This window comes from Condylura cristata, unplaced genomic scaffold (assembly GCF_000260355.1).
Source record: "Condylura cristata isolate star-nosed mole 26May11 unplaced genomic scaffold, ConCri1.0 scaffold00003, whole genome shotgun sequence".
NCBI classification, from domain to species: Eukaryota; Metazoa; Chordata; class Mammalia; order Eulipotyphla; family Talpidae; genus Condylura; species Condylura cristata.
In genome coordinates, this window is record NW_004567104.1 from 13,448,585 (window position 1) to 13,470,592 (window position 22,008).

The 22,008-nt window shown below is 34.8% G+C and overlaps 1 protein-coding gene across 1 annotated transcript in view; it reads left to right on the forward strand.

Moving 5' to 3' along the window:
* NAALADL2 (N-acetylated alpha-linked acidic dipeptidase-like 2) overlaps positions 1–22,008 on the forward strand; it is an 880,510-nt gene that overhangs the window by 816,694 nt on the left and 41,808 nt on the right. Inside the window, exon 12 of the mRNA XM_004674978.1 lies at positions 8,040–8,133. Within this exon, the coding sequence (XP_004675035.1) occupies positions 8,040–8,133 (94 nt within the window). The remainder of the gene's footprint in view (positions 1–8,039; positions 8,134–22,008) is intronic.

Sequence of the window (22,008 nt, forward strand, 5' to 3'; positions counted from 1 at the left end):
TATATATGGGAAATTAAGCCTTCATCTCTTTAACAATCAAGTTAAACTGTTGTGGCAACAGACCCCATTTATGTATCTTTTCTTTACTTAATATTTGCCAACGTGCCTAAGGAATCTAGAAAACATTTGCATGGTCTGTCAGCTATAGAAGCTCTTTAGTGAAAAGATGTGTCAGCATCCAAACGAGGCATCCCAGCAGTCTTGTTCCACCTGTGGCAACTGAAAGAGGCATGGTGGTAACCAAAATGGCAGTTTCTCAGAGTCTTGGAGAAGGGGCTTTCTCTCCTCTAGTGGTAATAATGGGTGTTCTACCATGAGAAGATGCTGGATTCCCAACTTTACCACTATTTGCTAGTACAGGTCTTTAAGTTCACACATATTTACCATATACTAGGCCCCTGAGTCAGACAGAATCTGCCACAAGGTGTTCCTAGTAAAAGCCATACATTTTAGGAACTAAATATTCCATATTATGTCTTATGTGATGAATTTTTTTCTTCTCCTTGAAATAAATTATTTTTGGTAGCTTTTGAAATTCTTGGAATTTTTTAAAGATTTATTTATTTATGAATACAGAACTTGGGTATAGGCCAGAGGTCCAGGGGCAATGAGAGGGTTCACCAGAGACACAGCGGGGAGCAGAACAGGCAGATCAATGAAGTACACTGCTGAGGGGAGCAGTGGGTGGGTCAGTAAAGGTCTGCAGAGCCATGTGAATCACCTCCAGGGTGGGGATCAAACTCAGCACTTTAGGGGCTGTGGTTCACTTGCAGTGTTGTGCTTTAACCCATTGTGCCACCAGGGAGGGCCAGGAATCTTTTTAAATCATTTGAAAACAGCAGCTTCATTTGATATTACATCAATCAATCAAAAATTTTTCTATGTTTGTAATATAAAGAAGAAAATGGTGGATTAAAGAACCATTCCTATCCTGAAAGAATATCACCTCTTTCACAAAAGTTTCTGCAAGCCTCAGTGTTCATAACAATTTTTCTATGTCTTCTCCCCTACTATTAGGCTTCATAAATACAAATATTTTCAGAGCAGTGTAAATAAAGTCTTTGGCAATGCCTCCTAAATATCCATCAACACACTTCTCCTCAGAAATAAACCATCAAGACAACCTTGGACAAGAGCAGGGAGCCCCTTCCTATGCAATTGGGTATCTTTATTCCAAATGCAATTCCTTCTTGGCTGTCCCTCTTGAGTCAGAGAGAACAATCTTGGTGGTTAAACTTTTCACTGTTTTTTGTGATATGGTTTTACCTGAGGTGATACTATTTTGATAGTTTTGGTGTTATGCAAGCCATCAATTTTCTGAGTATTTCTTTCAGGTAATTTGTTTCCATAAATAGCCTTGTGAGATCACAGGTTTTTAAACTGAATATTGAATGGTATAAGTTTTCTTATACATATAATAATCAAAGGAAGTAAAAGAGCAAGTCTGTCTTGTGGAGATGCACAGGAATAAATTTGAATAAGTAATTGGAAAACTCTGGCTATAAGGTAGAGAATAGGTTAGGGGCAGACTTTAGGTTGGTTAAGGGATTTGTGAAGTATCTCAGATGAGTCATGAAATAGAGTTTTAGTCATGTTAGAGTACATAGACTATATGCACTAGGTTTGTGTTCACCATTTATGTTTTACTTTAGCTGAATTTGTCAGTACATCATGACTGCCTTAACATCATAACTTCGAAAAGCAGTAGGGAAGGCTGGGAGACTCTCTTGCTCTGGTGATCTCCAGGGGGTTCTTTGGGCTCCCTTGCCCATAGTTAACTGCTCTGTGGTTTGTTATCCACAGGACCTTTGTTACTATATTGGTGATTTTCTACTATGAACGATGTAAATCAAAGTCAGGTCATTTCAAGATGAATATAAAAGATGAGAGCACCATGCACCACAAAATCACTCTATGAAGATTCTCCAGACCATAATTTATCAAATAATGTCCCTCCTCTGAAAGTTAATGTAAGGAGGAAAGACACCCTACAGATCACTAAATCATCATCATTTTTCTAGGTTTAGTTTTAAGGTTTCCAACCTGCATCCCAAATTCAAATTCACTTCCCACTAACCATGAACTCCATGTCATCACACTGGTTTCTTCATAGTTCTCTAAAAAGTATCTTTCATCTATCCCATTGGTCTAGCTCATTGTATTTCCCTTTTAAACTCTATCACCTTGACCCCAAAATAAGCACAGCTGTAGTGACATGGTATGTTTAGAGAAATATAGAAATGGTGCTTCCTAAAAAAAAAAAAAAAAAAAATCATTCTTACTATTTTTTTTACAAATGGTTTGACTTTTCATTCAGTAAGAATGTAAACTATTAAGGTAGAAAATGTCTTATAGTTCTCTCTCTCTATTTTTTTTTCCTCCAAAGCACAGTGATCATCACACAATAATGACTCGAGATATCTCTTAGGATGATTCATAATTCATCTCCTATTTATTACGTCATGTCGCTCCATCTATACTGACCCAGTCTCACTCAATTTCTTTCTCAAACTAACTTGTTAGACAGATGTTATAGCAGTACCTTCCAGAACGGGTCTATCTTTTATTTAAAATCTCACTGAGGACATGTAAACAATTTGGTAACAATAGTTGTACTGACAGCTCAGGTATAAGTTATAAACTCTGGTTATTTGAATTTGGAATTATTAAAAATTGAACAAACAAAAGCATTCTAAGTATCTCTGATTTTAAGTAGAAGGAAGTTTCATTATAGAATCTTTTTTTATTGCTCTTATGAATGTATTTAAATCCAATTCATTGTTCACACATTAACTAATCAACTATACATAGCAGATACAGTCAATATACTGGTCAGTGAGACAGTAATTCGAGGGGAAAAGGGCTCAATCCTGGATATTCAAAGTTTAGTAAAATAATATCTTTTCTTTTACCCTCTCTAAACTGGTGAGTACAGGAAACATTTTTTTAAAATCAAATAATATAAAAATACTTCCCTATTAAACAAAAAGGCATCAGAATTTTATTTGTATAGTCTAGGAAAAAAGTACATGTGTGTTCATATTTCCCTTTATTAGATTTCTAAAATCACCCCTTTAAATATTTAAATAGAGAAAATTATTTCAGACTGAAGAAAGAAGCTTTATTTGGAATGATTATAATTTGCTTTTATTATTTTAAAATCTGGAAAGTCTATTAGTGATTATCATTTTTGACAATCTAACCTTACATAAAACTTATAAAACCTCTAAATATAGAGTTTTAATGTTGTTTGGTCAGATAAGTTCTTCACAATGTGTTTATCAGTTTACTTATTTTTCAAATAAGTAAAATCAATCTTCTAATATTTTAATACCTTTTCTATATAACACAATTTTTTCCTAAGGTATTGTTCCTTTATTCTCTGGTCAAAGGTAGAATGATCTGGGAAGAACAGAGTAAGAAAGATACTGAGACCTTGAGGCAGATTGTCTGACTATAAGGATATGATAGGAAATTTCAGACAGCACGTGGAGTGACATAACAAAGATGGCAGAGTAGGAGGTCCAGATGCTGTCTGACCAAAAGAATAATAATCAGTTATCCAAGAATAATGATAACTCTGAGAGAGTTCACAAGCCCTCTTAAGAAATTTCAGCCATATAATAAGTAGAACAAAATATCCTGAGAATAATTACACAAAAATAGTCTGAATGATAGTTTCATTTTGCCTTCTTTACCTCACACCTTAGAATAGCACCACTTAGTGCCAAGAGAAAGCTTCCTCTTTGCAGGAAAATCTAGAGCTGAAAAGAATACACACTTTTTGTGGGCATGACACAAATGACATGGCCCTAATTCCTGTCACTGGCCTACTCTTCCACAAGCACTAGCAGCCTATCAGGCATTAACTACTTCTTTTCTCAGAAATAGGCTGGAAGATGTGAGTTCTCTCCCAGTTTTGTCACTGTGCGGTTTATTGTGAGAGCATATTTCAGCCTTTCTCATTTTCACATGAGATTAATAGATTTGTCCAATGTGTGAGAATCACTCAACTAGTTTCTGGATTTTCTTTAGAGAGAATTGTTAAACTTCTGTCTGTAAGTGAAATGCTTTCATGGGAGGTGTATGAGCTTCAGAACCTCCTAAGTTACCACTAGGGCCAGAATCTAGATAGGTCTATACTCAACATTTTAAACCAAAGGTTAATTTCTTGACTATCTGCCTCCAGAGGTGTCAAGATAAAAAAATTAGACATGTAAAGTACATTGAAAATGATAGAACCTTATATAAATATAAGTGAAGATTGCTTTGGTATCCGTATGTAGCATTGAATTCCAGAATGGCCAAGAGGAGTGTGCAGTATTATTCATCTCTTTTCCCTGCATGATCAGGCATATTCAAATCCCTCTCTTGCTTATTAAGTTGCAAAATAAAACTGATTTAGTTTAAGAATTCTGTGATGGGCCAGGTGCCTTGTATGCCCCAATATTTGTTGCCAATTTCTTTTTGAAAGAAAGAGCAAAGCAGTTGGCTTATAATTCAGTTGTTTCAAGCTGCCAAATGACTTTATATATACAGAAGAGAAACAACTTTCTCCAACACATAAAGAAGCCACCTATATCTTCTCTCTCCATTCTTTCATTCTAATTTTTGTAGTGTGTGACTTGTAAACAAAACACATCTTATTGTAGTTTCCATCATCCAGTGCATATTGGAAAAAGGAACTATAATACTATATAATATTTCTTTAAAATATCTCCTTACAAGGTTCCTCAAACTGCTAAACATGGAGCTTACTTATGACCCAGCAATCCCACTCCTAGGTATCTACCCAAAAGACACAAAAACACTGATTGAAAAAGATACTTGTACCCCCATGTTTATTGCTGCTTTATTTACAATTGGAAAAACATGGAAGCAGCCCAAATGCCCAAAAGTAGATGACTGGATAAAAAAGATGTGGTACATATATACAATGGAATATTACTCAGCAACCAAAAAAGAGAAACACATGTCTTTTGCAGCAACTTGGATGGAACTGGAAAAGATCATGCTTAGTGAGATAAGCCAGAAAGAGAAAGAAAAATACCGGATGGTATCACTCAGAGGAGAAGTATAATGGATCAGGTGGAAAATAACCAAAATAATGAACAACCATATACCAGAGACATTTTGTGGGGGTGGAGTGGGGAATGGGATAAAAAATGGGGTGGGGGGAGGGAAATGCACGGGATTATGGTGATGGCACATGGGTGACTTGGTGATGGGAAACCCGCGGGGATTACAATTGAGATGGAAAAAAAATGTACAAAATGATGTAAAAATAAACTTTTGTAATAAAAAATAAATAAATAAAGACAACTATAAAAAAAAAATCTCCTTACAAATAATTCACTTCCCAGTATCAGTTGATCACTTGATGATTTGAATGGAGGTGCAATGGAACGGAAACATAATTCATAACAACTTATTACAAATAATGTTATTGTTTTTTTCCCCAAAATTAGAATAGGCTGTTTCCAAGTATTTTTGTAATCACTGTGCACAAGGCTCTTGGGGCCTTCGGATGAGAAGTGATTATTACACTTGGGAGAAGAATATTTTTCAAAAGGGGGATTTCAAAAGTGTTTCTTCTTCTTTTATCTCCAAAGCTATAGGTAGTCCACTTAAATTGTATTTTTAATCATCACAAACAGTGTCCAAACACTTGGGAAAGAGAATGTTTAAATACTAAGTGCAATTTAACCCTTGTTGAATATGTAGTTATGAATATTTAATATCAAATTTTTCTTGTAATTTATATGTTTGTGTTTTCTATACTACATCAAGTTAGGGTGATAATTTGTCCTTTGTAGTTTCAAAGATTGTTCTTTCATTCACTAACAACAATTTATAGTACATTTATAGTATCAATACAAACCCATTAACCTATGTGCCAGATATAAGGTTTTAAGAGATGTAGGAATATTCATTAGGAACAGGTAAATAATGTTACAAGTATACCTCCATAAAAGGGAGGTACCATGTTCCTTGCCACTGCCATCTAGGAATATAAGTCCCAATATGCCAAGAACTGGATTTCCTGAGTGGGAGAGCTACTGGCATCTAGGGGCAGAGCTCAGTGGACCTGTGAACCTATAAAACACAGCAGGAAGGAAGACCATCTCTTCCTCTCTGGTTTCTACTTGTACCCTGGTACTACTAAGAGGGATTCAGAGGAGAGACATGTAGAAATACTTGGAAAAGAGACACGTGATTAGGCTGTTCTTGGTCCTCGGCAGAGACAGTGACAGCCATTGTCTTAGCATCATATTGGATTATATTTTGGCTCTTCTCTTTTTGCCCAGCAATATGAGACCTGCCTAACCCCTTTCCCATGGTCCCTTGCCAACAGTTACCTTAGACCTATGGCAAGCTTTTGGACCTCAGCAACTGCACTTCAGATGAGCATTTTCAAATGAGGGGGTAGGTAGTTTAGAGGGTTACTAGAAATACTGTTAGTATATCTAGTTAGTTCTGTTACTCCTCCTTCTTTCACTGCCTCTTTCCCTGCACACTAGTTTATTAAAGATCTTTCACAAAACACAAGCCTACTCCTTTTGCTGTGTGCAGGCAGATGGTCAAAGCCCTTTAAAATCAAGTACCTCTTGATAGCTTAGGACTCCTGAGTACTCCTCAGTCGTGCTCATGATATTAAATATAATTTGAGAGAAAAGGGGAGAATAAAATGGCATTTAGCATTAGTCCTAAATTCCTTTGAGATGTATATGAATGGATGACTTGTCTAGACTACTAAGCAGATACTAGTTCAACTGTAGTGCACATGTTGCGTTTCAAACACTATTTAGTGGGAGAATACGAATGCAGGAAAAGTCCAGGTCTGAGTATTGGGGATGCAAATAAAAATTATATTTTTGATAAATTTCAGGAAAATGGCTAAGAAATGAGTAAAGCATTTAGGAAAAATAGTTCTTAGTATTTAAAATAAAATGAATTTATTATCAATCTTATTTGGAGTTTTACTTAGTACAATAATCAGATAATGATTTTTCAGTTCCTCCATTTTTTCATGTAACACTCTGAGCTTGTTTTTTTACAGGGATTTTTTTTTTTAGAGATTTCTTTATTTATGCATACAAGAAATAGGGTGTATGCCAAAGTTGTGGAGGTGGGGATCAGAAAATTCACCAGAGTCAGAGTTGGGAACAGAAAAGGAAGAGCTACTGAATACACCACTGAGGGGAGCAGTGGATGAGACAGGAGATCTGCTGTGCCTTGTGGGTCAGCTCCTGGCAAGGGATCAAACTGTGCTGCAGTGACTGTGGGCAGCTTTATATTTTTTACTTTAACCCCGTAACACAAGGAAGGCCCCAAGGATTTTTTTTTTTTAGTTTAAGTATTACTACTTAAATTAAGGAAGCTATTTCTTAATATTTTAATACAAAATGAACAAGTACTGTATGCCTTCATAGTATTCTGAGACAAGCAAAATCATACTCAGAATGTTTTCATTCTTTAGGGAAAAAAAATTAAAGGTATAAAAAGAATAAAGATTTTGTAAAAGTATATTCTAACTTCTAAGTTTTTGCTATTCTATATGTATGAATGTGAAATAATAACAAAACATTAAAACACAATATATTTGAAGAGATTTGGAGACCTAATTGTCTATATTCAATACACCATGAATCCATGAATCAATTCATATTCCATATAGAAAATAGGAAGATGTTATTAGATGTTTTACAAACTAGATTTTTTTTTTTTTTATGTTGGAAAGAGAGGGAATGAGGTTATTTGTAAAAGAGAAAAAAGTGAATTTAGGCAAAGTCACCTTCTGGTAAAGAATCTTATTATACTGATTACCTCACTAGTGCTGACCAAGAAACTCTAGGTTGATCAGTTTAAAATTCCACTCGTCAGAAGACTCAAACTGCAATTACATTTGGTATTAAGTCTTGGTGGGACTTGGCATAAATGATTCCATTTGGGGACTGTTGTTTATCTTTAACAAGCAAACAGACAAAAAATGTAATACTGAAAGTGAGCACTTTTTTTTTTCTATCATTTTCTTTCAGCTCTCAGGAGAAGTTGTTTTACAAATTGCCAATGAACCAGTTCTGCCCTTCAATGCTCTTGACATAGCTTTAGAAGTTCAAAACAAACTTAAAGGTAATTTTTCTTTAAATGTATATTAATAATTTCAGCAAATAAAACATTGATCAACTACTTTTCAACCAGGAATGGATAAAATCATATATTATCTGACTAGCCATGGTAATGCAGTGTTTCCCTCTTATATACAAAATGTCATGAGAACGGCTGACAAGACTTTCAGCTGTCATGTCAGTAAGAGTAAGGTATATATACGTAGTAGGTATTAAAATAATATATCATATCTTAAAGACTGTCCCACTTCCTTTCATAGGAGATTGATAATTCTAAGCTTCTTTTAGTACTTTCAGTTTCCACATGAAAATGTTATTCGTATTAAGTTAATGTTTGTACCTAACATTCAGTCAATTCAATTTTCTCAGGTTTGAATAAATATCTTTCTGTAGAACTCTGACACCATTCACAAAATGATATTTTTATTCTGCTTATCAATATACATATCTTTAATTTAACTTCTAATTGGTCTTCATTAACCACATTCACAGAGACCAAATGTAATGAATATTCCTTCCTTTTCCTCTCTGAGTCATACATCTTACTCTCAGGTCTTTAATTTGTAAACATGTGTTTGTGAATACAAAAAAAAAAATGTTTTAGAAATAATATTTAAGAGTAAGAGGTACTACTTGGAATATTCTAAGAAGTCAAATAGTTCCAGTACCTATAAGGTAAATATGTTTTTTGTTGTTGTTGTTGTTGGCAACATGTATTCCTTCTTAACAAAGAAAATACAACACATATTTTTTCCCCTTCTCAACGATTCCTATGATTTGTAGTATAGTTTCTATAAAACCATGACCTTGGGAACAATTGAGCCATTTAGGGTTATTTGCTCCCATAATAAATGTTCTTATATTTTTGTAATTTTGGTATATTTTAGTAAGTTTCTTTTTTTTCTTTTTTCTTTTTTTATTCTTGTCGAGCTACCATGTCACTATTGTCCGTGTGACTACTGGTAAGAGTCACAATATTCTCCACTTCTAATTAATTATTTGTAGAATAATTTGTGCTTAAAAGTTGAGTATAACAAAGTATGTGACATTTTACAAATAAGAACAGAACAAGTATAAATAAAGGGATAAAAATTGTGTGCATAGTAAATGCATATACTGTAAGAATTTCTTTAAGCATCTGTTGATTTCAGTCTTATTTATTCACTTAATTTGTCAGTTCTCATTTGCACACTTTAGAAAATCTAGTTGATTATGAATATAATGCTTAAAAATTTCAGAGAATAAAAGCTGATTATACTTTATATCACAAAAATATAATTTATATTATAAAATATTAAAAATACAAAAATATATTCATGTGAATATATGAATGTGATACCTATAATGACTGTCACACACAGAAAGGAACCCCAAAAAAGTATATTGTAAAATACTAGCATTACATAATATGAATTGTAAGTTGGTTTATCTGAGTCCGTTTTTTCTTTGATAAATATATTTGTAATAAGTAGCAGTATCTCCTTGGTGGTGCAACAGGTTAAGTCTCAGCACTATCAAGCTATCTGGAGCCATGGTAGCATGAGTTGCATCCCCGGCCCTGGGGCTAACTCCTCAGCAATGTATTTCAGTTGAACCGTATGTTCTGTTCCCCACTTTATCTCTGGTGAATCTGCTCACGCCCCACACCTCTGGCCTACACCCTAGTTCTTAAATGCATACATAAATAAATAAACCTTTTAAAGTAATAAATAATTTTTAAAAAGTATCTTATTAAAAAACTAAAGCAAGTGAAGAAAATAGCATTAGCAACACTGTCATTTTAAAGATCAACTTCTATTATTTTTGAGTATTGTGTTTATTATTAACAGTCCATAAATAAGTGTAATATTTTGGAATTATACTTAGCCTAGGAGCATTTTAAATGAAGTGGGCTATATTTGGAGATTAATAAGTATCCTAGTGATCATTGTTAGAATGTTATTATTACTCTGTCTTTCTGCAAACAGAAATTCCTTTCAATATCTAAGGAAAAACATAGTCTCTTTTTTTAAAAAAAAAGATTTATATATTTATTCGTACAGAACTGGGGTACAGGCCAGAGATGCGAAGGGTGAGAGGATTCACCAGAGACAGAGCAGGGAGCAGAACAGGCAGATCAACGAAGTACACTGCTGAGGGGAGCAGCGGGCGGGTCAGGAGAGGTCTGCCACGGCATGTGGATCTCCTCCGGGGCAGGTGGGAATCGAACTCATGCGGAAGTGACTTAAGCTTCTTAGTGCTGTGCTTTAACCTGCTGCGCCACCAAGGAGGACCCTAAAACATAGTCTCTCTTAATGGAAAATTGTATACATGCCAAAAATTTTGACTATCATCCCCATGGATATTATATGATATTCTAAACTCACTTATCTATTAATTTAAAAAAATATATATTGAACATCCATTTACATCCATCTGGTACAATTCTATGACAAAAACAGTAGGCAACTAACTAAAGAAACTAAAACAAAATTTAAAGCCTTGCTTCTTAAGAAACATGCATGGTAAAACAAAACTGACATAAATCAAAATAGTTTTAAATTAGCATTATACTCAACTTGTTCTCTAATGTAAATTGGCTTGGAACTCATTTGCATTCTCAAAATAAGTGTATTAGCAAAAGTGACTATAATTGTATCCAGAGTACAGATGAATATAAATGTGGAAGTTGTTACAGATGAGATACCTAAGGGTTTGAATATAGATAGAAGACAGAAAAGGTCTAACATTTCTGGAGTGCTTCTACATTTAGCAATTGAGTGTGGAGGTGGAATCAGAAAGGAATGAACAAAGAGTAAGAGAAAAACAAGGTGATTTTGATAACATTAAGAAATCAGATTATGTCTTTGAATTTTGAAATTGTCAGCGTTAAGGCAGGGAATGACAGAATCATCCCCTCTAAGACTCACAGTTCAAAGAACAAGCAGTGACCTAGAGACACTGGATATTGCTCTTGTCAAGCTATTGAACCAAAGGATGTGGAAAACTGAATGTGGTTCAGACAACTAACTGCAGTAGAAGCAGTATCCTTAGAGGGAGTCATGTTTCAGTTAATGTAAGAAGGTAAAGAAAACACTCAGAGAATAGTCCAGGTTAATAATTCTTTCTTAGTAGTTATAGCTGTAAGCATGTCCATAGAGGAGGAAAAAAAATAAATAAACAAAACCAGTGCAAAGATTCTACAAAAATCTCCACTAAAGTTTACATAAAACTCCCCCTAACATTCAAGGTTCTCTGTTGGATGAGACAGGAGCATTTGACTTATTTCTGTTTTATTAGACTACTGCTCCAGTTGAACAACTTTTCCTTTAGTTGTTAGTTATTTTTGAGTAATGTTTTCTTTTGATGTGAAACTACTTGGATTTCCTTGTCATTTTCACCCAGAAAAATGTAGCCAGACTTTAGATGTAAACAAACAGAAAAAAACAACAAAGCAAAACCAAACCAAATGTATCCCAAAAATGGAGGAAAAAAAATATTTCTCCATGACCTCTGAATAAGTATCTGATCAAAGTACTAGGATTTATTATTTTTTTAAATAAATCTTTTTAACTTTAATCATTATGACTCAGAACTTTATGTTCTGTTTCATAGTTTAAGATTATTCAAACACTCAGATTATAGAGTATTTTGTGTATCTGTCTAATTGTTACTACTTTGTTTATAAATGTATTTCTAATATAGAATAATTTGTTAATTTGTAAATAATGGACATCAATTATCAACTAAATAGATATTTCACTTTCATTTTTAGCTACACTGCTAAGTAATTTCACTAGCTAAATAGTTTCCCGTATCAGGTTAAATAAAACACATACTCTTACTGCTTAATATAAGGTTTAATTGTTTATAGTTTTTTTTTGTTGTTATGACAGTAATGGTGATTAGTACTAAGTTCTCTATTAAATTAAAAAAAAAATGACCTTCAAGTCTGAACTGTAAAATACTGTTTCTCCTTACTGCAAAGAGTTTAAGTATGAAGGTCTCTGAAACCCAATTGCATTTTCAACAGTGTAATTTTTACCCCTTGACAACCGACCATCTTGTTTATTTATTACACAAGTTTACAGTAGCAGCAGACCATTCTCTACTGTTCTCACAACCAACAGAAAGAAGGATAATTTAACCAGTGAGTAATTTGTTTCAGTTGATTTATTGGATGGTTCTTGAAAGCTCATTTTGACTGAATGACCTTGGCTCCTAATATTTGGTCAATGCCAAGCACATAATAGTTAGAAAATGAATATTTATGTGTGTCCATGGAGATACAGTGTAAATAGTGACTGATAAGATAACCAGTGCACTTCAAATGTACTTGTGACAGATAAAATATGTCCAAGAACTGCACATTCAAGGAAATAGTACTAGATTATGGAGGACAGAGGGAGGTATCAAAAATGAATAAAGTACCACCACAATTTTAAATCTGAAAGTTGACTGAGAAATAAGACTTAAAAACATTATTAAGTTATGGTTTCACACTTTATCTCCCCCTTTTTTTTTAAGATTTATTTATTTATGTATACAGAACTGGGGTACAGGCCAGAGGCTCAGGGGCGGCGAGAGGCTTCACCAGAGACAGAGTGGGGAGCAGAACAGGCAGATCTACGAAGTACACTGCTGAGGGGAGCAGCGGGCGGGTCAGGAGAGGTCTGCCACGCCATGTGGTCACCTCCAGGGCAGGCGGGAATCGAACTCATGCAGAAGTGGCTTTAGCTTCTCAGTGCTGTGCTTTAACCCTCTGCGCCACCAGGGAGGGCCACACTTTATCTCCTTTTAATGTATAAAGCAGCACTGCAAAAAATAATGAATGATTATAGAATCCCAAGGTGTTTTTTTTAATGTCTGTGATATTCATTTGTAAGCATTCTATTAAGTCCTTCATATTATTTGCAAAAAGTAAAATGACCAAATAAATGCCATTTTTATTTGATCTGGCTATGTACACATTTTGCCTAGTACAAGCCAGACTCAGCAGGAAACACAACATAGAATCACGTGGCTTGTTGCCACCTCCTAATTGTCTCACTAAACGTAAAATGTCGATTGGCAGTATTTCCTCCTATTCTTCGAAAAATTGGCAATGCTGATTTGATCTGACTGTTTTCTTTTTTTATTAACTCTGATAATTCATTAGTATCAGTCACTTCATTTTAGAAATAGGGTTAGTATTTTAGGTAATGATGATACTGAGGAGCACACATATGTCCTGATAGATTCGTAGTTTTGTATTTTCAAATGTCACTTTGATTCTTTTCTACAAACACAATTGATTGAGACCCACCTAATGTTTTTGACATTTTTTTGAATAATCTAAGATGAATTTTCCAGTTGACAATATCAAGTCTGTGCTGTGTAAATCGCATGATTTCAGGCCTCCACCTACTTATCTCCTATCTTGGTTTTATTGCCACTAATTCTAATTCTAGTCTAGCCTGTAAACCACAAAAGATCAGTACACTAGGTAGCTGGTTCTGAGTATGCCTAAGAAATCCCAAGTGTCCCATCTAAAGTCTAAACAATTCCAAAAAATTTTTTATCCCTATGGGAATTCTGAATCATGCTAGATTTGTAGTGATTTGATATGAACTGGCATTTCTAGAACTGACATGTATGATGATAGACTCAAAAGCAATCTGAAAATATCTGAGTTTGCTTGTTCAAATTGACAGATGAGTTTGGTATATAAAGATCATCCATTGGATCATGCTTCCAAAAATACGTTTAATAGCACTCCTCACTTTATTTTGACTGCATTCCTATATTAAAGATTATATTTTACTTATTGATATTCCACACCCAGTGCAAAAACTGATTTGAGACAGCTATGTTTTATAACAAATTTTACATTGTCAGTGTTTGTCTCCTAAACCTATTATTTCTTTCTCTCGATTTTCCATTGAACTCATATTTTTATTACCTAATGCCCCTTTATTATTAGCCTAACCATGTTGTTATATTACCCAGATTACACTCTTATTCATCTCTTGTCTCACCACTGAGTGTTGCTCGTCCAGTTTCCCTTTGTGATTGTGTCAATCAGCATTCTGAGTACTTCATCTTAACTTGTACAAAGTTGTATTTTCAGGACCTCTTTTGTACATTTCACTGCATTGAGTGAAATACATCTTTGATTTCAGAGTAGTTCAGCAACTCTTTCCCCACCACCGTCATCTACTGCGCTGTGATTTTTTTTTTTTTCTTTCTAATTGTGTTTTTAGGGTAAGCCCTATACCCATGTCTGGATAGGCATATCATTCCATGAGTGTTACCTGACTGGCAACACTTCAAAAGTTTTCTTTTCTTTTCTTTTCTTTTTTTTTTTAAGATTTACTTATTTGTTCATATAGAACTGCGGTGCAGGCCAGAGATGTAGAGACAGTGAGAGGATTCACCAGAAACAGAGTGGGAAGTCGAATAGGCCGACTGAGGAAGTACACTGCTGAGGGGAACAGCCAGGAGAGGTCTGCCATGCCATGTGGTCACCTTCCAGGCAGGCGGGGATTGAATTAATGTGGAAGTGGCTTTAGCTTCTTAGTGCTGTGCTTTAACCCACTGCGCCACCAGGGAGGGCCTAAAAGTTGTCTTTCTTAAGAGCCTTTTAATATTGATTTATAATAGAGCATAAAGTACCTTACCCTCATGCTAATTCATATTATATAAGCCTTCTTAAAAAAAATCAGTTTCTTGGTTTATGTAAAAATATATTAAACTCACAGGACCTCCCTGGTGGCACAGGGGTTATGTCTCAGTGCTATCATGTTGTCACCACTGCAGCCTGAGTTAGATCCCTGGCCAGGGAGATAGCCCTAATATGGTGCAGCAGTCCTTCCCTGTTTTGCCCACTGCTTACCATCCCTATCCCTCTAGGCTACACCCCAGTTCTTGTGTGTTTGTGTGTGTGTATGTATATGTGTATGTGTTAAATTCATATATGTTACTAAATAAACAATTTCTGCCTCAAGAAGAGAATGATGAAAACAAACTACACATGTAGTTGTTTATTTTTGCATTTCATTTATATTTTTTTCTATTTATTTTGTTTTATTTTTCTATTGAGGTCATGTTTTTTTACATTGTTCCTTGTATAATAACCCACTTCATGGGTTATTACCATATTGCACCTTCCACCAAAACACTTCTCATCTACCACCTTTACCTATCTGTACCTAATTTAATTCATTCAAGGAAGTTTATGCTCAATCTTCATAACAGCCAATAGCCGGATCATGTGGTTGCAAACATAGTGTAGTGGTTACATCTATGATGTCAAAATAAGGGCCCTGGTTCAATTTCAGTGCCAGATTAACACTGTTGGAAGAACTCTTCCAAGGAATATGTTCACATCTTACTCGATTTCCATCTGCTTTGTTTATCTGGGTCATTGGTTCCAGTAGCTAGAACACAAAATCACATTTCGAATATGTTCCTCATTCAACTTAATTCTTCACAACATGCCATGTTGGCATCTTTGCAAAAGAATTTCTGTTGCATTTTGCTTAGACATAATTATGTACTGTCTTCAGGTACATTATATCTTTAAGTTAATATCCTTTTATATATGTATTGTAAAATCAATGTTAGATGGTTTGAGTAGCAATAGTGCACTAACTCCCACATTTCTTTCTCTACCCGATTTTTATTTGTTTAACTTATTTAAATAACCAGCTGAGATGATTCATTGTGATTCATACTAAAGAAGGCAGCATGAAGAATAGAAAATGTAGGATAATAAAGAACTGTTGTTTCCCCTGGCTGAAATCATATTGGCAATTTCTTTTCTTCTCTTTAGTGATGCCACAAGATATTTTTAAAATGACATTAAGTAACATACATTTTCCCCAAAAATAATCTTTTATTTTGCTTTTAAACACTGCATTATGTGAAACATAAATCATACGTTTTTCTTGTCACTATAAATCAGTGAAGTCTAAGCTGTGATTTTGTAATTGTTAGCACCTTTAAAACTGTGATAAGCTCATCCATAGAAGAATAGGTTCTGTGAAATACTATTAAAGTAAAAGGCTGTGTTTGTTTGATATAAAAATGTAGTTTTAGCGTATGACCAGTACATTTCACTCTTAATATAATTTAAAATTGAGTGGGTCTTTAAAAATACAGCTACAAAATAAAATTAAAAGATAAAAAATGGAAATAAGCTAAAATTTACAACTTTTTGCATTATGAAGCTCTAAAGAGAGGCCAAAATAGTAGGTAGTATAATTGTTATTTAAAATAAAATTGTTATGTTTTTGTCCAGGGGTTTTTAGAACAGACTTGATGTGGTTTTTGCAAGCTGAAGTTTGCCTAGATATAAATCCATAAAATGAGGTAGTTGGTTCAGTCCAGTTTCCTAGCAAACTAGAGCTTGTGTCAGTTAAGTGGGGGCAGCCAATCCTATAGTTACTGATTTTACCCAGAGGTCTTAACGGTCTTGTGACTAGGGCTTATAGAAAGGAATTCTGGGCTTATATATATTGAATATATTTCAACATATACTGTTGAAATATATTTGAGGACCTGTATATATATATTATTTATTTGTTCATACAGAACTGCGGTGCAGGCCAGAGGTGTAGGGGCAGTGAGAGGATTCACCAGAAACAGAGTGGGAAGTAGAATAGGCCAACTGAGGCCTATATATATATTGAATATATTTCAACATATACTGTTGAAATATATTTGAGGACCTGTCATCTAGGGTGCTTAATGGAAGCAAGTTTTCTGTGAACAGCTTGGCACCTCAGGAGTCACTTCACAAAGCCCCCTAAATGTTATCCTCACTGCCTTATAATCATTGTGATATTGAATTTTACTTTAGGTCCATGAACTGAGGTAGATACATTTTTTTAAAGATTTATTTATTTATGCTTACAGAACTGGGGTATAGGCCAGAAGTGTGGTGAGTGAGAGGATTCACCAGAGACAGAGTGGGGAGCAGAACAGCCAGATTGACAAACTGCAGTACCGAGGGTAGCAGCAGGTGGGTCAGGAGAGGTCTGCCACGCCATGTGGGTCAGCTCCCTGACCATGCATTGAACTAATGCTGCAGTGGCTTCAGAGAGAACTTCCTAATGCAGTGCTTTAACCCATTGTGCCACCAGGGAGAACCCAAGTCAGATATTTTTTAGACATATTTAGAGACTAACAAATAAAGCCTCAGTGCTGTGTGTGTGTGTTACTTGGGTTTTTACATTTAAGGGATAGATTTAGAGTTTGAATGTAGGTCTGTCTGACTCCAATGCCTTGTCCTTTCTACTGTAACACACTGCTTCTGAAACAGCATTTAGGGATGCCAGTTGGCTAGAAGAAAGTATACCTAAGTATCAGGGTAATGTTTCCTCCAGCATTTAAAAAAAAATTATTGAAGTAATATTGCATTTAACACTATGAATTTCAGATGTACATCATTGTAAGTCAATATAAGTGTATATTACATCTCACTATGCATTGATTACTAACGTATCCCTTTCTCTTCCATCCCTTCCCTCTTTCCTTCCCACTCCCCTCCTTTCCCCCGCCTTCCTCAATCAATCTTAATACTGCTTACAATATTCATCTCTGTTCTTTGCATTATATTCTAGAGAAATGGGAGAGTTTAAGTTAGAAGTAGATTCATTATCGGAAAAAGCACAGACTAAGGGAAGAGAAAAGGAAGATGGATCAAAAGTGTTTTGAGCTAGAACACTCCCAACCTCCAAACTTTAATGTAGATGATTTCCCAAAACTCTGAAAAATTCATTTTAGATGCCCTGTTTTCTGGGCAAGTCCATAATCTCTCTCTGAAATTCCACTTCTTTACTGGATTTACTTAGACCATTCTGTTACACAATTCTTCAGTCATCCTAATGAGCATGTATTTTTTTTTTTGTCATTTATTTATTCTCCCTTTGTGGATTATTTGTAATTATATTTGGACTTTATCAGGAATAGAGATTTAATCACATATGTCTTTGCCTCTCTTGAACACTTAACAGAATAACATGAAATAGAACTAAGTACTTACTGAAAATTATATTTTACTTTGAGATGAAGAAGAAAAATGCAGCTGTTTCTGTTTGAAATTTAGAAGTGCATTTCAGTTGTCGCTTGGTTAATACCAAGATAATTTTATATTTAATGTTGAATTATTTTCTATTATATTATGGTTAGTTTTCAATAGTCATCATAAATCTGCATGTTTTGCTAGGCAATTAATGCTCAATATTGGAATTTCACAAGGAGAACTATTATGAGATATTAAAGAATTAAAATTTCCGGAGTTTAGCTTTTTAATATTTTTACTTTTTAATATCATTTACATCCTTGTGTATTCATAACATTCTTTTTTTTTTTTTAAAGATTTATTTATTTATGCATTCAGAGCTGGGGTACAGGCCAGAGGCTCAGGGGCGGTGAGAGGCTTCACCAGAGACAGAGTGGGGAGCAGAACAGGCAGATCGATGAAGCACACTGCTGAGGGGAGCAGCGGGCGGGCCAGGAGAGGTCTGCCGCGCCATGTGGTCACCTCCGGGGCAGGCGGGGATCGAACTCATGCAGAAGTGGCTTTAGCTTCTTAGTGGTGCGCTTTAACCCGCTGCGCCACCAGGGGGGGCCCATAACATTATTTTTAATTGAGGCAGCATTGGTTTTTAACACTGTATATGATTTAGAGGTATAGGATTATATCCTTCAGATGTAATTTAACACTCACAACCAAGGAATCTACAGTGTTCCCCATAGTCTCTGTGCCCTCCATTCTCTCTCCCTTTTTCCTGCTCTGGTAGCCTCAACTCTACAGTCAGATCTCTAGTGTTTGTTACTGGGTTAGTTTTAGCTGATGCTTTATTTTATATTATCCTTTCCTTTTTTTCAGAGATGTGAAATCACAGCCTATGGGAAAAAAATGACTCAGACTTATTGTCTCTACAAAATAAAATTGAGAATCTTTATTAAAGGGTTTATGCGTACAAGTGTGATACAGTTGTATCACTTCAAAGATTCAGTAATCTTTGAAGACACCTTTGATAGTAATTAAGTAGAATAGACTTTATCAGTTTTTGTTTTCTTTAATATCAAGTTTTTGATCTTTAGTCTCCTATATATATATAACTTCAATAACTTCATGTGTTGACTCTCTGATAGAAATTTCTATGTTCCACTTCATTTCTTTTCTCAAATTAATTAACCACTTATTAAACCTGAACTGTTAAGAAATTATTTAGTCTTCTCTGCTCTGACTTTGACTTTATCTTAAGTCAAGCTTTATATATTCTTAGTTCCTATGGGTTCTTGGCAGAGCATATTTTGATTCATTTTGGTCTAATTTAACTTATTACCATAGAATAGTCCTTTTTTTTTAAATTTTATTTCTTTTTTAAAGATTTATTTATTGATGCATACAGAACTGTGGTACAGGCAAGAAGTGCAGAGTAAGTGAGAGGATTCACCAGAGACAGAATGGGGAGCAAAACAGGCAGATCAAGGAAGTACACTGCTGAGGGGAACAGCGGGCAGGTCAGGAGAGGTCTGCCATGCTATGTGGATCACCTCCAGGGCTGGGGATCGAACTCACACTGATGTGACTGAGACTTGCTTGTAGTACTGCACTTTAATCCACTGTACCAGCAGGGAGGGCCTTTGGTTTTTATTTTTAATAGTCCTCTTTCTTTTTATTTTCTTCCTTTTTGTTGTCATTTTTAAACAAGAAAGTAATTGACATAATTATTTTCTGTTTATGCATCAAATAGCACTCTGAGTGACTTTGTAGGTATTATTTAATATAATGACATATTTCATATACAACATTATCTTTATCTTATAATTCAACAATCACTCATAATGTTTAATAAGTGACTACCACATACCAGGTATGTGTCAGAATCTGGAGATAAAAAGATTAAGAAACATAGTAATTGATTTGGTGGGTACTTTTCAATTAAGGAAGGAGAGACACGAAGCGAGTAAGAATGAAAACATTACAGTTGTTACTATGCTATGATAAAAGTGCATAATTCACATTTACTTTTTAAATATTTGCTTTATTTATTTATTTATACATATAAAAGCTGGATGTAGGCCAGAGGTGCTGGGGGTTAGGGTGACAATGAGGATTCACCAGAGACACAGTGGGAAGTAGAACAGGTGGATTGGCTGAAATACAAAGCTGAGGCGAGCAGCAAGTGAGACATGAGAGTTCTGCCATACTATGTGGGTCATCTCCCAGGCTGAGGATCCAACTCATGCTGCAGTGACTGCCAGTAGCTACAAGGTGCTGAGACTTAGCCACTTTCTCCACCAGGAAGGCCCTTTTCATATTCATGTTTAAACTATATGCCAGATAGTATTTTAGGTTCTGGGAAAATGCCTTGAACAAAACAAATCAAAATTATTTCCTTCATAGAGCTGACATTCTATCCCAAAGATCCCAAAGACCAGGAAAGAACAATCTTTTGTAGCACAGGAACTTACATAGAGAAGGTGACATTGTTTTCTGAGTCTTATTTGAAGACACAAGCAAGAACTAATTGGCATAGAAATGTCTGTTAGGAATCTTTGGAGCATCAATTATATATGAAAATGATTGAGTGAGTGTTGAAATGAAGGCTACTCTTTGATTTGTAACCTCTTACCTTTGAATGAGTGCTGAGGGTGTGCAGTAGCTGGCAGGTTTATACTCTTTAGGACCTTTCGGGAACTAGCCTTCTCCTAAATCTGTCAAGTGTCTGCATCTGCACCATCATGAAAGATAACTTTATTTAAGGCTAAATAAGATAGAATAGTACAATTTGTATCACTTGATTCAATAGTAATGTCTTCAATCTGTAGTATATGTTATATCAAAACAGATTTTTCTTTCTTAAAAGGAAGATTCTCAAGGATGTCAAACTCGCTTTTTCTGTTGTTCAGTCTTTCAATAGCAGCGTAATCAAAATGTGCCTTATCCATCTTATTTTCTCCTTGTGCAGAGGTATTTCTTATTAGTGCTCCATAGATGAAATTTGGTGAACCATCATAATTTAAGGAAAAAAAAGTCATTATAAAATTATATTATGTTATTTTAATGTTGTTACTTAGGGACTAGATCTTCTTAGGGAATAACATATTTCAATTCTGAGGCTCAAGTTGATTTCTTGTGAAATCAAGGAAGATTGTTAATGAATGTGGGACATACTTTGAAAACATCAAAATGAGAAAAAATCATAAGCTCCTATAATTAACTTTATTTTATTGTTAATTTCAGTAATCTGAGCATTATAAAGGAAGCATCTCTGTAATGCTCTTTAAAGTCATTTATCTCTACATAGCACACTTTTGTTATTGGATTTAAAAAAAAAAACGTTATTAAATATACTTGTATATTCAGTTACTATTATTGAGTCAGAACAAGGCTGGTACCTAAAGACATGACATGGAAAATAGCCCTATCAAATGGGGCAAGAGATCCTAAAAATAGTTATATTAGAGACTGGTAATTCTATAACAAACAGAGTTTATATATCAGCTATAATTCTAGCCTAGTTTTACTTTTACTAATATATTACATATTTGCAGTACTTCTTAATATTTGTGGAATAGGCTGAGAAGTATATTAAATGGAGATTCCTGAGCTCTGTCCCCAGAGTCCACAGGTCTGAAAAATTTAATTTTGCTTCACAGAGACCAGTTTTTGGAAGCTGGTATCCCTAGAACTTCAGGTTGAGACTATCTCTTATGTTTTCATTTTTCCCAGTGAAAGTCCAATATGGCTTTTATTCATCCTGCTGTATGTCTATCTCAATGCAATGCCCCTAGGATTTCCAGCTAAGATTCACTAGGTTCACCTTCCCTTCATTAGCTTTACTTGATGCCATCCTCTGTGCTAGAGACTGTCATTAATGGAGTCAGTTTTACTTAGTGT